At 37.6% G+C, this 15,804-nt stretch overlaps 1 protein-coding gene across 1 annotated transcript; it reads left to right on the top strand.

Annotated features, from left to right (window-relative positions):
* Positions 1 to 206: 206 nt before the first annotated feature.
* Positions 207 to 9,333, top strand: LOC581634. Its single transcript, XM_030981457.1, has 6 exons — positions 207 to 225; positions 1,331 to 1,486; positions 2,640 to 3,098; positions 4,828 to 4,920; positions 7,540 to 7,697; positions 9,095 to 9,333. The coding sequence occupies exons 2-6, from the start codon at positions 1,358 to 1,360 to the stop codon at positions 9,177 to 9,179; spliced, it is 924 nt and encodes a 307-aa protein (XP_030837317.1). The 5' UTR covers positions 207 to 225; positions 1,331 to 1,357; the 3' UTR covers positions 9,180 to 9,333.
* The last annotated feature ends 6,471 nt before the right edge of the window (positions 9,334 to 15,804 follow it).

Raw genomic sequence — 15,804 nt, 5'->3', positions numbered from 1 at the left:
GGCCAATTAGATTACCGGTACTGAAGCCAACTTTATCAGCTGGTTGTAAGACGCCGCTTCTTATTGGTCAATTCCGGGTCACTAATGTTTGGCGCTCTATCCTGTGCTGGGAAAATTTCAAAACCACAACAAAGGAAGTCGGAAATAACTGACGAATTCGTGGGATTTTAGGTATGTTTCTACACATTACATGTACCGTTCATTCGACGTGAATGTATAGAATACGTAAGCTGAATTTCCTGTGACAATTTCTGTGGGAAGAGCTGTAATTATCTTCTGTTTTACCGTTCTGTTCTGCGGTGTTTATTGACATTATTACATGTGCTTTGTATTGCAAGATAATTGATTGCCACTGCAGCTGGGACGCCCGGGGATTAGGCTCACTGAGTCAGTTCCCCGCCGCCAGCCCGGCCCGCGCCCGTTCTCGAACTACAACTGTGGCTGTAGGCTGTACTCAATTAAGGATGTATCAGGTTAACGGCGTTAATTAGCTTATAGCTTAGCACTTGCAGGCCACACTTTCCTCTAAATTTATGCAGACTGTTTCTCAAACACTTGTACAATATCAAATCTGGGTCAATTTCAGTGTTGCTAGCACTGCACTGCACTGCACCTAGACTAGAGTCTACTCTGCCTGTGCCTGTGTCTGTTGATGTTGCTCTGTCTGTGTATGTGTCATTGTGTGGCTCTGAAATAATCTGACTTTCTGTAGATCTAGGCTAAAACAGCTAGTGAGCTATAGTATAAAGAGTAATGAAGGGCAAGATTTAGAAATGCACACAAATTCGCAATGACATTGAACCATGAATATGAATGATGAAGGCGAAACAGCATTTTGCCAGGAGTAACGATAGATTTCCGATTTAAATTTTAAGTAGGTCTAGACCTATTCTTTTAATTGGTAAATTGTTGAATTTAATTTTTGAAATTTAGTTGTCAATGATCTAAAAAGTAAAGACTGAAATGCTGATTTTGAATGAAATCTGGTGATTTTTGGACAGTGGTTTTAGAGGTTTGAGCCTATGCGAGGGTGCCTTCTCTTTAAATTTGTTCCTACAAAATATACATGTACATGTATATGCTCCTAGTGGTTATGGTCTGGCATCCTCAGGCACGTATGCAATACATAAAGGGGGTTATTTGGGGGGTTAAACCCCCCCCCCCCCCCCTCAATTTTGCTCAACCCCCCCCCCCCCCCTTCCCCCACAAAGCGAAATATCCGTCAGCGCGATTTCCAAATTTTAAAACACCTTCCTTGACAAAATCCTGGGTATCCTACACACATGTCCGAAATATGTTTTCTGATTTTTTTTTTTTCTCTCTCTCACAGTTTGATCAAGATTGGTGCGTGGCAGTGATGGAAGTTTCATCCTGTGATCAGATGGGGCTGCCGAGGCCGAGCTGGGACATGAGCAAGACATTCTTTGGAATGTATGGGACTAAGAGAAAATCAACGTTCTCCCAAGCTGAGGAACCGCATGATCAGGTACATAGCAACAGTGTTGCTCCCTCTTTCATAGCTGCCAATCATTCCTATTTTGGAGGAATGATTCTTCTTATGAAAATTAGCGCAAATTAAGCGTACCTTGCCTTGAGCGCGTCTAATATTGGACCTCTGGCTGTGTTGCGCTTAATTTATGCTAATTTTAGACCATGGGTTATGTAAATGAAGATTTAAACCATGGGTTAAATTTTAAAATCCTTAGTGAATTCGGCCAACAACCTTCCCATGTGCTTGCAGACAGTTTGTTTTACAACTTAATCAGATAACCATGCAATTATTTGCTATATAGGTCAGCATAATTCTACTTCCGTTTCTCACATCTATTAATCTGTCTGTCTTTTTTACTTTTTGTCTGTGTTTCAGTCCTGTTGCTCATAGTATATTCCTGTTTCCTCTTGTTTATAACCATTATTTAGTAGTCAGTAGATTGTATTGTTCTTATTTAAATGTTTATATTTTCTCAGTTGTTTAGTTAGTTTAGTTTGTAAGCATTTAAATGTACACATTATTCTTATCTGACGAGTTTGTTCTTTTTTGGACATACCGTACTCATAAGCTACTCATGAGGGACCTTAAATCCACAAGCCTTGCTTTCAACCAAGGTCACCTCATCTTTCTATTGTAATGCCATATTCTGTTCACTTGTTATATTCATGTCATATTTCTAATGTGTGTTAAATGAAAGAAAGATAGATAAAAAAAACTTGAAACTTAACTCCTTTCTACCCCATAGTTTTGTCCAGTTGCAAAGAAGATGTGTTCACCGTCGGACCTTGCGGTGGGTTAAGGAAGATTTAAACCATGGGTTAAATTTAAAACTCCTTAGTGAATTCAGGCCAACATCTATATACTTCATCATTAACCTTCCTATTTGCTCGAACACAGTTTGTTTTGCAACTTAATCAGACAACCACAACTCATGTTTACCTCCCAGTTTTGTCCAGTTGCAAAGAAGATGTGTTCACCGTCGGACCTTGTGATGGGTTAAGGAAGATTTAAACCATGGGTTAAATTTAAAACTCCTTAGTGAATTCAGGCCAACATCTATATACTTCATCATGAACCTTCCTATTTGCTTGAACACAGTTTGTTTTGCAACTTAATCAGACAACCACAACTCATGTTTACCTCCCAGTTTTGTCCAGTTGCAAAGAAGATGTGTTCGCCATCAGACCTTGCGATGGACGATGATTGCCTTCCAGAGACATCTTTCCCAGCCATCACCCATCAACCATCGAAGCACCAAGTACCTCACATGTCACCGTCACTTCACCAACGCCAGAGTGACCACACGGGACCAAGGGTAGAACCCCAACCGAACAATCAGGGAGAAGGTCCAAAGTGGCTCTCGTGGCAGGGGGGCCGGCTGGCGAGCTGGTCGGCCGTGGCGCGGTCCTGCAGGGGCGGCGACGACGCCCAACTGGACAGAGAGGGGTGGGGCCAGGGGGAGGGTGGACGTGGTCAAGGGGGCGGGGCCGAGAGGCTGGGGTCGGGGTCAGGTCAGGAGGCATTGCTGAGTAACCCCAGGGTGGAGATAGATCAGGATTCAAACAGCTGCTGGCAGACTCCTCAAAACCTTCGCAAACAACTAGAGGTTAGTTGGCAGTGTAAACAAACATGTTTTTGTTCACAGGGGTTGTTTCAGGATTTCATGTGGTGAAAGGGCTATATTTTCAGTGATATTTATCATGTTTGAGAAATTTATTGTTATATATTCCCAGAGCCATTTCAGATTACCAGAGCTACATGTACATGTATTTTGGAGCTTTCAAGAGCTGAATTGCTCACAACTTGAGTGTAATTTTTTTTGCTGTTAGGTGGTTGTTATGGTTCCAAGAATCTGTTCACATTTTATGGATAACCTCAAAGCTTTTTCATTGAAAGCACAAATAAATACACCAGGGGGGGGGGGGGGGGGGGGAGTGTTTCACAAAGACAAGATCGACCTTGCTTTCTACCTTTATTGACTAAAAGTGGACATTCATGCCACTGGTTGCTCTCGCCATTATGATCTTTAGATTTACATTTCTTCCTTCGATAATGAATTACCGTATTTGCCATCAATATCAAAAAGTCGGGTTGCGGCCTTTACGGCGAAAGAGTAAAAAAAATTTTTAAAAACGAAAGTCAAAACCAGCACGAATTTGCACATATGGGACTACATACGGTAAAATAACTATAGCACTCTGGTACAGGACATTTCAACACATCTTACCGACAATTTTATCTTGCATTGTTGACATGAAGACGAAAAATAACTTCCTAAAACAACATTTGCCGATATATCTTGATCTAAGTTAGTGCCAATGCATTGCAAAAGTAAAGTAAGGGACCTTTTAACGGAGCTGCCGTGAAGCATCCATCCGAAGTTGCCATTTTGTTTTTCCATTTCATGCAATTTTGCTTTACACCGTACATTGTGGTAGGGGTATATCGGACACCAAATCTGCCTGCGATCACTTTTTTAGCTAAACTTCCAGTAAATTATAAGAATATTGATGAATTTGGTATTAGTTTGTAAAAAAAAAATAGTGTTTTCAGAGAAAATTACGATTATTTTGTTTTGTCTGTTTTTTTGTTTTTTTTTCCTCTTTGAAATGTCAAACTTGGGGTGTGGCCTATGCGGCAGTGCGGCCTTATCGCTGGCAAATACGATATCCAAAATTCTGTAGATATGTGACTATGGTTTGTACATTCCTTGAGAGACCAACGCTAGTAAATGGTAAGAGCAAACAGTGGCATGAATGGCCTGCTAGGTCAAGTCCAACTTAAAGTCAATCTTGGTCTTTGTGAAACACCCCCCCCCCCCCCCCCCCTGGGCTCATAAACATTAAACCTTTACTAAGCTAGTTGTCGACTAATAAGTGGGCAACAAGGTTTAACCCTAAAAAGACCAGGTGTTTGGGGTGCACTCTCTGCTGAGGGGGTACTAGGGGTGGATTCCATCCCACCCCGGGATCTCAGAGATGGAGTGATGAAAAGATTCTGAAACTCGACAGAGAGATAGAGTATCTCATAATTGAATAAACAAATGAAGTTTCATAACCATATCTCAAAATGTATTTGAATTATTGCTTATGGACTAATAGTCATTATTCACATATCTGCAAATTGACAATTCTGCATTGTGTACAGTACGAATTGTTGTATTGAGAAATGTTCATTTTGTCCTTGGGCAGCACCACGCTGTACCTGTTGGTCGAAATGTTATCAATTTGGTATAGAAAGATGCATGTGACTAGGCAATAAAGTAAGTAAAGCGCACGATGCAAAAGAAAAATCCCTTGAACATATTGTATCTCTTTTCTTTTAATTTTTTCCAGAAACAAATTAGAACTCCTGAGCTAGAGCACGCAAGGCAGGAATCACTTCGAGCCAAAGCAGATAAACTACAATCACAACTCCATTACATGAAGGTAAGTCTGCATAAATAAATAGAGGCGTCATTGTCGAATGGTTTAATTCTTGACTCAACCAGAGCTGCCAACCATTCCGTTTTTGCCGGAATTACTCTGTTTTTTCCTCCAAATTACGGTATTACGTTTTTTCTTCATAAAATACGTTTTTTTAATAATTTTTTTTTTTTTTTTTTTTTTTTTTTCCCTTTTACATACCGCACATCAAACAACTGCCCTAAAATGGTGAAATGATCACAAATTAAATAGAAAACTAATTTTAAAACATAGTTAAAGAGAAAAATATTCTCAAAAAAAATGAAATGCCGATAATACCAAAATAACCTCCAAAAAAATTACCTGCTTGTATGGAAAAAACAGCATGATGAATGAACATTTCTGCATTGGAAGCGTGTTGCACGTGGTTGTAAGTTTCGTTTTCATGAATTCCTTTTTTTTTGCCATCATGATTCCTTTTTTTGGTCGCACAAGGTTGGCAGCTCTGCTCAACAAGGAAAGATCTTGGGTTTGAGCCCTCGGTTGTGATACTGGTATATGTCCACCTATCCACCCAGGGGGTGTTTCACAAAGATCCTAAGTTTAACAATTATGGAAAGCAATTAGCATCTATGAAAATAATTTGTAAAAATTATTTTAAAGGATATAAAATATTGATTCAAATCATTCATATTTACTATTATATCCCTTCTATGAATATTCATGAGTTTTCTAAATACATGATTGGTCAATTGGTGGTCACGTAATAAAATATAATTTCACTATTTGAAACAAATCTCTGTCAGAGCTCCGAATGTTTTCCACCATTTTTTCATAGGCAGAACTGCGCATGCTCTATGAGATTTTAAGGTAGAAAAGCATTGTGACGTCACATCATGTTCAGTCAAAAATAATGCGCAATTAGCGCGTCTCATTAAATGCGCGTTAATATAATTGTGCGCAGGTTAAATTGACAAATTCAAACTGATTATAAACTTCTCCAATACCGCCGGCCCAATGTGGGTGACATAAGAATAAAGATAAAAACCATAATGCCAGCCAATCATTAATCAAACGTTCGGAACGTAACGAAGTGATATAAAACAAATATACCAAGCATTTAGTTTGTAAGAATAGTGGAAATTATATATCTTTGGAGGGACTGCAATAGTTACTATTTCTTCAAAATAGTACTTTGCCAGTCCCTCCTCAGTTAAATAATTTCCACTATTCTTTCTCACAGCTTCGTATATTTGTATATTATCAAGGATATTTCTTGTTCTTGATGTGGAATTTATTAAAAGTAAAAAACACTTCAATATTTGCTTTTGAATATATTTTATTTTAAGGCTACAAATGGCTCTCCATAACTTTTAAGTCCCACTTAGAGTTAGGTTCGATCAAGGATCTTTGTGAAACACCCCCCTGGTGATAAATAAATAAAAAATGGTAGGATGCAAGGGTCCATGGTTTTCTGATTGCTTAATAGATATGAATAAACACTAAATGAATGGACTAAATAGTTATTTTTAATTTGTTTAAGAAAATCTCTTGATTTCAAGTTGGTACAATATAAAATTTTCTGTTTACAAAATAATATCTTTTATTGTGTGTTGGTTTGGTGTATTGTATTATTATTTCTTCATTGCAACCAAAAGTTGAGGTTTGATTTCGAATATAGGTACAAGCTAGATAGATAACGATGATAAATAAATAATGTACACAAATTCAAAGAAACTGTCCGATAGTCTGATATGTAAATATATGAATACAGTCCTGTCTATAGCGACCGCCCAAGGGAAACACAAAAGGTGGTCTTTGAAGGCAGGCACTAGTGCTTTGTAGGCAGGTGGTCTTACCTTTGTAGACAGGTAGTCTTTCCTTTGTAGGCAGGTAGTCTATGAAGGCAGGGGGTTTTTCCTTTGTAGGCAGGTAGTCTACATTAGGGCTGTGCACAACAGTGTAATGAGGTACCCGAGTACACTCACAGGCGAATACTCGAATATTCGGACGCCATGTTTTTTTATAATTTTTTTGAATTTTTTTGATTTTTTTTTAATTTTTGGATTTTTGGATTTTTTTGATTTTTTTTCTTTTTTTGCCACTACCATACCACTCGGCAGTTTCTCAGGTCCCTCGCTGAAAACGCATGCAACTTTACTTTGAGTTGCATTTGAAGGCGCCGATTTAATAAGAATAATAACAGTAAACAATGCTGTTTTAAAAACCAAAGATGGCAGAATAATCCATTTTCCTCCCAGTCCAAACAGAAATCTGGACATTTGGTCCCAGTTTCTGAAAGGTGAGTTTGACAGTGCTTGAGTTGGGAAACATTTTTACCGACGGTACCATGCCAGCGGACGCCGCTCTCCCTGGCACGGGTAAGCGTGGGCCTGGACATTTTTTTTTTTTTTTTTTTTTTTTTTGCGGCCGAATATTCGGGTACAAGAAATCGTACCCGAGTAGTTGTCAACCGTGCGGGTACTCGAGCATTCGACTACCCGTCGCAGCCTTAGTCTACATGTATGAAGGCAGGTGGTCTTTGTAGGCAGATGGTCTTTCCTTTGTAGGCAGGTGGTCACTAAAGCAGGTTTGACTGTATATGATTAACATTATGCAATGCAATGTAACGTTTTCTTTCAGTCCATGGAGGTAGAAAGCAACGACTACTGGGCGCTCCCACAGGAGAACAGCCTTAAGATGGAAGATGACCTGGAGCAGGCGCGGATCGCTATGGAGTCAGACTACGTACCAGATCCCTACCAGTATCACTGTAGTGATATACCTGTACCGATGGCTGGGTGAGTTACAATGATGATGGTGATGATGGTTGTGATGATGATGATGGTGATGATGGTGATGGTTGTGATGGAGTCCCACTACGTACCTGATCCCTACCAGTATCACTGTAGTGATATACCTGTACCGATGGCTGGGTGAGTTACAATGATGATGGTTGTGATGGTGATGATGGTGATGATGGTGATGGTTGTGATGGAGTCGGACTACGTACCTGATCCCTACCAGTATCACTGTAGCGATATACCTGTACCAATGGCTGGGTGAGTTACAATGATGATGGTGATGATGGTTGTGATGGTGATGATGGTGATGATGGTGATGATGGTGATGATGGTGATGATGGTGATGATGGTGATGATGGTGATTATGATGATGGTGGTGATGATGATGATGGAGTCGGACTACGTACCTGATCCCTACCAGTATCACTGTAGTGATATACCTGTACCGATGGCTGGGTGAGTTACAATGATGATGGTGATGGTGATGGTTGTGATGATGATGATGGTGGTAGTTGTCATTGTGATGGTGATGATGATGGTGATTATGATGATGGTGATGATGATGATGATGGTAATGGTTGTGATAATGGTTGTGATGGAGTGTGACTCTGTACTTGACCCTTACCATTATCACTGTAGTGATATACCTGTACCGATGGCTGGGTGAGTTTCAATGATGATGATGATGATGAGGAGGGTTGTGATGGTGATGGTGATGATGATTGTGATGTTAAATGTGAGCAAAACAAATTTCCAATATTGGACATTAAATTGAAATTGAAATTGAATTGATTGAATGATGATGATAGTGGTGATGATGGTGATGGTTGTGAATGGTGATGATGGTTGTGATGGTGATTGTGATAAATAATGAGGATGGTGATTGTGATGATGGTGATGATGATAGTGAGGCAGTGAAGATGATAGCAATGAGAGTAGTTTTCATTGGCCTCGTGAGTTTTGTTGATGAAAATGTTCAATGTTGGTGATGATGGAAGAGAAGGGTGAGGGGAGGAGTTTTAAAAAAAGTAAGAATGAAAACGAGGGTAGGAGGAGAAGAAGGAGCTGAATAGTGAGGAGTATTAAAAGAAGAGGAAGAGAAGGAGGAAGAGTAGAGGAAAATAAGGTAAGGAGGGCAGGAGAGGAAAAAGAATTAAATAGATAAAGAATGACGATGAAAAGATGAAGAACGAGACAACGGAGAATATGATTACAGTTTTGAATACTGTAACAAAAATCTACTTGTTGAACAATTTCAGGTGTAAATGTTGGTCCCATTTTTCAACTTTCAAACATAAAATGCACAACAAACTCACCAGAAAAACATTACTTTACTCTATGTACCACGTTATACGTCATGAAATAATCCCTCTCTCTTTCTACCTGTTTTCCAGCCATGATGCAGGTACGGTTAACCAAGTCCGATGTTACTGCAAGCCAAATTGGGAGGGGATGCTGGATCCTGTGGGGTATATATGACACCCCTCTACCGGCCCCGCCCGCCCCTATCGGTCTCACTTCCCTCATACTTTCCAATGAAAGGGATTTGATTTGTGTCAATCCGTAGATGTAGAGTCCTAGACACGCAAGCCAAAGGATCTAGTGGGGTGTACATGACAACCCTCTACCGGCCCCGCCCTCCTTCCGTTTCACTTCCCTCATACTTTCCAATGAAAGGGATTTGATTTGTGACAATCCGTAGATGTAGAGTCCTAGACACGCAAGCCAAAGGATCTAGTGGGGTGTACATGACACCCCTCTACCGGCCCCGCCCGCCCCTATCAGTCTCACTTCCCTCATACTTTCCAATGACATACCTGCCAACCACCCCGATTTAGGCGGAGTTTCTCCGCATTTTTCATACCAACTCCGAATTCCGAGTGCATACCTCAAAACTCCGATTTTTTTTAATTTTAATTTTTTTTAATTTTATTTTTTTAAATTTTTTTTATTATTATTATTTTTTTTTTAATAATTTTTTTTAAAATTAATATTTTGTGTGTGCGCCCGCCATTTTCAATGGCAAAATGTCCATTCTGTCCTGTAAAGTATCCTACAAGCATCTCACATCAGCAATTTGGGGATGTTTATTCATACCTGCGTATAGCCCATGTGTATTTATATTACATGTGCAGTTGATACGCCGTGCATAAACACTGTATACATTGGCGTGTTTTCTTCAATGCTTGTGCGATGACTGCGATCGTGGAAGCTTGTTATTTACCGGACTTCCTCGGATTTATTTTGGATTACTACTACTATATACCTTTGCAAAATAGGGCTCCTAACTGAGGTGGGTAGTGAAACATGTAGTTTTGTGAGTGTTCACATTTCAAAAATTGTTTATGTGTGGGGCGAAAAGGTTGAAGGAAAAGGCCCATTTGCACCATTAAAATGGAGAGAAAAAAAAATAGACCCTAAACTCTAGTGGGGTGTATATGACACCCCTCTACCGGCCCTGCCCACCCCAATCTGTCTCACTTCCCATATACTTTCCAATGAAAGGGATTTGATTTGTGTCAATCCGTAGATGTAGAGTCCTAGACACGCAAGCCAAAGGATCTAGTGGGGTGTACATGACACCCCTCTACCGACCACGCCTGCCCCTATCAGTCTCACTTCCCTCATACTTTCCAATGAAAGGGATTTGATTTGTGTCAATCCGTAGATGTACGGTCCTAGACACACAAGCCAAAGGATCTAGTGGGGTGTATGTGACGTCCCCTCTACCGGCCACCTTCTTTCTCACATTGTGACAATTTCTAAACGATTGGCAATCCATACGTAACATAATATTTGGGGGAATCGTTGGTGCTCTTGTGGGGGTCGTTCGCATGCCCTTGGCATATGATCAAAGAAATTGGTACACGTCTCTCAAATTTTTGATAGTGCTTTGCCAAAATGTATCAGGCAGCATTAGATTTCTTTGTAACAGCACAAGTAAATTAGCACCTTTTCCATGGGTAGGAACCCAACCTGTTTCATCCCTAACAGAAACGAGATTAAACAATTTTTGTTGTTTTTGTGTTTCTTGTAAAGCGACCCATAGCTGGCATTTGTCAAAGTAATTATCTTTATATGAACTTTTAAAATTGTGCCTTTATAATTGCCTCTGTATATGCTGTGCCACTTTGTTTCTATCACAAGATAGATATACCAAAGGCTTCAAGATTATTTTACTGTTTGCAGCGCAAGATTAATCTATGCCGGTGTTAAAAAGGTTGTCATAAGCTAATAAAGACCATATTGGTAATTTATCAAAGCCATTGTGTAGCACAAAGCAACCCTCTCTCCATTGCTGCTTATTGTATTGTGCAGAAATGTTTGTGTGGCAAACTTGCAACTGTACAGAGAGGCGACCAAAGCAACCAAAGTGTTAAACATTCCACATATAACTGATAAATAACTTAATTTTATCAGGTAGAAAAATGGAAGGGCTTAATCCTTTCAAGGTACTTCAGAACACTTAATGAGTGATGAAGGAAAAATTAATTCCAAAGAGCTGGACTGCATATATATATATAAATTATATATTTCTGGAGTGAAACATACCGGTAGATCTAAAACATGATTTTGTAGATTATCCATGGAATTTCATTTTTTGCAGAACTTGAAGACATAATTTATCATTTAGTGTGTTGAAAGACAAATTTTCCTTTCCTCAAAAATATAATTGTGTTTTAACACGCTAAATGATGAATAATTGCTTTAACACTAAAAGTGATGGGTTTATACTACTCTCTTTTTTGCCCCAACCTCATTAAATGATCATTACAAGATCAAGATAAATTGTCACAAAATTGCACAGCTAACACTTACATACATAGTTTGATTTTTCACATACAGTAACAACTAGCTTATTCATACCCCTGTAAATTTGATGTTTTTTGTGTATTTCATGAAAGGAACATGGATTAGTGGAATTAGGGCCTTTATCGATACTTTTAAATGTAAATATGTCACATTCTCAATAAATACAAATCTATACAAATCGGGACAAATCAAATTTTTACATACTTATTGATAATAGTAAATTAAAAATCTTGGTAATGTTATGAATAATTTAGTTGTTGACTGAATTATTGATTTAGAAATGTTGAGATATATTTATTGTTAGATACTGCCTTGCAGGTTACATGTTGGGTATTTCGCTGAACCATTGTTTTGAGTTAGTTTGTTAATATTTACCGGTATAGTATTGAATGGCCTCGAGTGGGGTACAATATAGGAAATTGAAAGAGCTTTCTCGCAACCCTTTGCATGAGGTATTGACACAAACGTTATCGTCCTTCAGGTGCTTTTTGAAAACCATGAGGTGCCGTTTTTGAAAATTTGCATGGTTATCAGTGTACTTTTGCTCAAAGCGTAAGATACATCGTTATTTTCTTCTCTAGTATTTATGTATTTATTTGTTTGCTTCGAGGTGTACGTTATAGGCAAAAGTAAGGTTATTCTGTTGCCAATTTTTCGAAGACAATAAATGGAATATTATTATATATTTCTCGATGTCTCTTTAGTATGCTTTGGCAAGAACCAGTGTGGGTCTACAAGGTTTCCTAGAGGTTTAAAGGCTTGCTAGAGGTGTATCTAACCAAGCAATAGTTGATGCGTGTAGATTTGATATGTGAAATGTTGTTTGGAGCAGCAGAATGTAATTTTCTGTGAGCCTTTTGATGATGGAAGTGTCACGTTTGAATAAGCAGCCTACTGGTAATTCTTTACGTATTGTGTATTAATCGCGGTAGAGGTTTACGGTACACCATGTGTGAAGTCCTAGAAGGACTAAGGAAAGTGGATAGAAAATAGAAGTGAAATAGAAAGGCGAGAAAGTGGAGGTTGGAAGGAAGAGTATCTTTCGGAAGTGAGTATAGTCCTGAAAAGGACTGTAAACCAGAAAGTTGTAGATAGGATGAGAGGTTTGAGTAGAAGACTGGATTGAGTTGGAGAGTTGAGTAGAGTTGCAGAGCAGGAGCAGGAGAGTAGACTCGACGTTTCGGACAGGTTGACTGTCCGTCTTCAGGAGTCTTCAGGGTCTTCTCGCCTTTCTATTTCACTTCTATTTTCTGTCCACTTTCCTTAGTCCTTCTAGGACTTCACACATGGTGTACCGTAAACCTCTACCGCGATTATTCATACCACCATGCAAACCTTCAAACATCATCTGTTTTGTGTATTGTTGAATATTTAATGTGTGGGGTGATTTTTCTTTTTTACTTGTAGCATAGTGTGGACTAAAGATGGTGCTTTATTTTCTAGCTATACTCTGTATATATGTATTTATTCATGGAATGCATATACCTATCTGTATGCATGGCAATCTTTATTGCAAGAAAAATAATAAATATGGATTAAAGGAATATAGATTCCTTGAGAAGAAAAATGGATATGACTTGTACTAAACTTGTTTGTTTTGTTCTTATATTTTTCTTCCTGATTTTTCCCTTATTTTATCTATGGTACGGTATTCGTCCCTATTATTTCCCAATTTTTCTTACTCAAAAGGGGGGAATGTTGTTAAATGCAATTTTTTTGCCCCGAATCCTCTTTTCTTTTTTTTTTACTCAAGGGGGGCGTGGTTGATTCTCTAAATGTAGCCAATTTGCATTTGCAATGTGTAATTATTCATGGTATAATGTAATACTGAACATGATTAGCAGCCAGTTGCTAAATTTAAAAGATATATATATAATATAATATTGCAAATCATAAAAATATAAAAAGTTACAAACACCAGATGATAAGCAGGGTACACAGCCCATTGTGGTTTAAATAATTAAAAAAAAAAAACATAAATCGGACAAATGTAACTTCTCTTGCAACACAGGTTTTCCTATTATATAAATGCGTCTGGATTTTTAAATTTTCTGTGGAATATTGGAATTTGTGCCCAAGATTAATAATTACTATAACAATTTGGTTTATATAGCGCTCAATACACTTTCGATGTGTCCAAGCACTTTAGAGATGATCCCATTCTTATTATATTCATCAAGACTGGACTTGATTTGAGCTGGGGTCCTTTCCCTCCAACACCATCTCTTCTTCTTTTCTGTACTCTCGTTTTTCTTTCCATACTCTCGCTTTCTTACTGGACTTCTCTTTTTATTTTCTATAAACTTCTACTCCCTCAAACCCTCCCCTTTTCTCTCCCTTCCTCTCTTTTATCATCTCTCTTTCTCTCTCTCTCTCTCTCTCTCTCTCTCTCTCTCTCTCTTTTCACTCTTTTACACCCCACTCTCTCTCTGTGGCACTTTAATATGTCCAGATGATTACAATCAAACTTTTTTCATTCACTTAACCTCGCTCTGAACCTATTTGACATGAATTATGAATCTAAGCGCACAAAATGTCAGAAATAACTTCTCTTTTAATGCTAAATAAATCAACAAATCAGCACAATATTCACAATCTCATTACTACAATACAAAAATCAACTTTCTCTATTACTTCACAATTTACATGTAACTTAGTCATTCTGAGTACATATATCAAAATAAAACATCAAATGACAGTCTCTGCTGTTCTGTGCCTTAATCTTGGTTATCAGTGCCTAGAGTGTGAACAAATATAAAATGACAAAATTATACCACCAGTTTTTTACATGAATATTCATCAGATTAATATGCATGAACAACCAGTCTTTCACATGAATATTCATCAATTAATATGCATGAACAACCAGTCTTTCACATGAATATTCATCAGGTTAATATGCATGAACAACCAGTCTTTCACATGAATTTTCATCAGATTAATATGTATGAACAACCAGTCTTTAACATGAATATTCATCAGATTAATATGCCTAAAATGTAGAATCACATATTTATACACAAAGAGAAAACTAAGCAGTCTTTTACATGAATATTCATCAGATTAAATATGCATGAGCTTTCCAAAATTAACTACAATGCATCAAAGTTAATAAATCTGTAACAATTCCATGGAATAATATTCTGCACTTGCCTTCACCTCAAAGTAGATCAGTTCATGTATATACTCGAACTTTAGGCATAATGCCTGCACAATAGTGACCTAAAATGACTCAAGAGCTTGCTAGAGGCCTGCCTGACCTAGACCAAACTAATGCTTGATTATAAAGTGAACAAAATTTGGGTACATGCCCTTCTACTTGTATTATATGAAGGATCAACATTTTGTTAAAGTCTCTACAAGAACCCATTATTATCATTGTTGTTGTTGTTAATATAAACATTTATGGTTGTTATTATTATTATAAACATTTGTGGTAATTAACTTGTCAATTAGCTGAGACATAATATATGCGTGGCAAGAAAATATTTGTATAAATTCTGAACTTTCATTAACTACGTACAATGGCTCAATTACGGGTGCTTAGAGTATGCAAAAAGAAAAGTAAAATAAAGAAAGAACTTCTCAAATTTCTTGATACTATGAATTCACTATACAATTCAATTTAAAAATCAGCGAATGGAATATATTGATCGACAAATAAATACAAGATGAATGAATAAGTACATTTGTACAACTGAAAATAAGGAACGAGGATAAGACATGCAAGGGAGTATGAAAATAACGAGGAAATAGAGGTTAACAGATAGCAGAAAGTTAAAGAAGCAACAAGTACATGAGACATGAGAAAATCAATAACATTTTTACAAGGTAACTGTTCTCGAGAGGTAGTTTGTTCTTTAAATTCAGGGGGAAATATATAGAAGAATGAATTGAATTACACATTTTGTATAATAAACTTTTTTTTTAAATATACATAATGGTCTAACACACAATATACACAAGGCAACATGCTGCTAAGTAGTAGGAAATAGACCACTGTGTAGATGGAACAATATTACAATATTTGTTATTAAAGACAACCCCAACAAACAAATAGTGAATTCAATATTTTTTAATAATGAATGCAACATTTTTCAGCAAAACAATCCAATAATCAATTAACATAATATGTACATGCATATGGAAAAATAAAGAAAACATGTACACCAATTCTTTACAAGTAAGTATAATCTTTGACCCTAATCTTTGTCAAATACACTTTTCCATCTAACAGGGCTCTTTGTGAGCAGATGAGATACAAGCACACATTCCCTCCCTGGTCCTTTTT

The sequence above is a fragment of the Strongylocentrotus purpuratus genome, unplaced genomic scaffold (genome assembly GCF_000002235.5).
Source record: "Strongylocentrotus purpuratus isolate Spur 01 unplaced genomic scaffold, Spur_5.0 spur5_contig_821, whole genome shotgun sequence".
Classification (NCBI taxonomy): Eukaryota; Metazoa; Echinodermata; class Echinoidea; order Camarodonta; family Strongylocentrotidae; genus Strongylocentrotus; species Strongylocentrotus purpuratus.
Note: the sequence above shows the minus strand (reverse complement) of the source record. Positions and strands in the feature narration are given on the sequence as shown.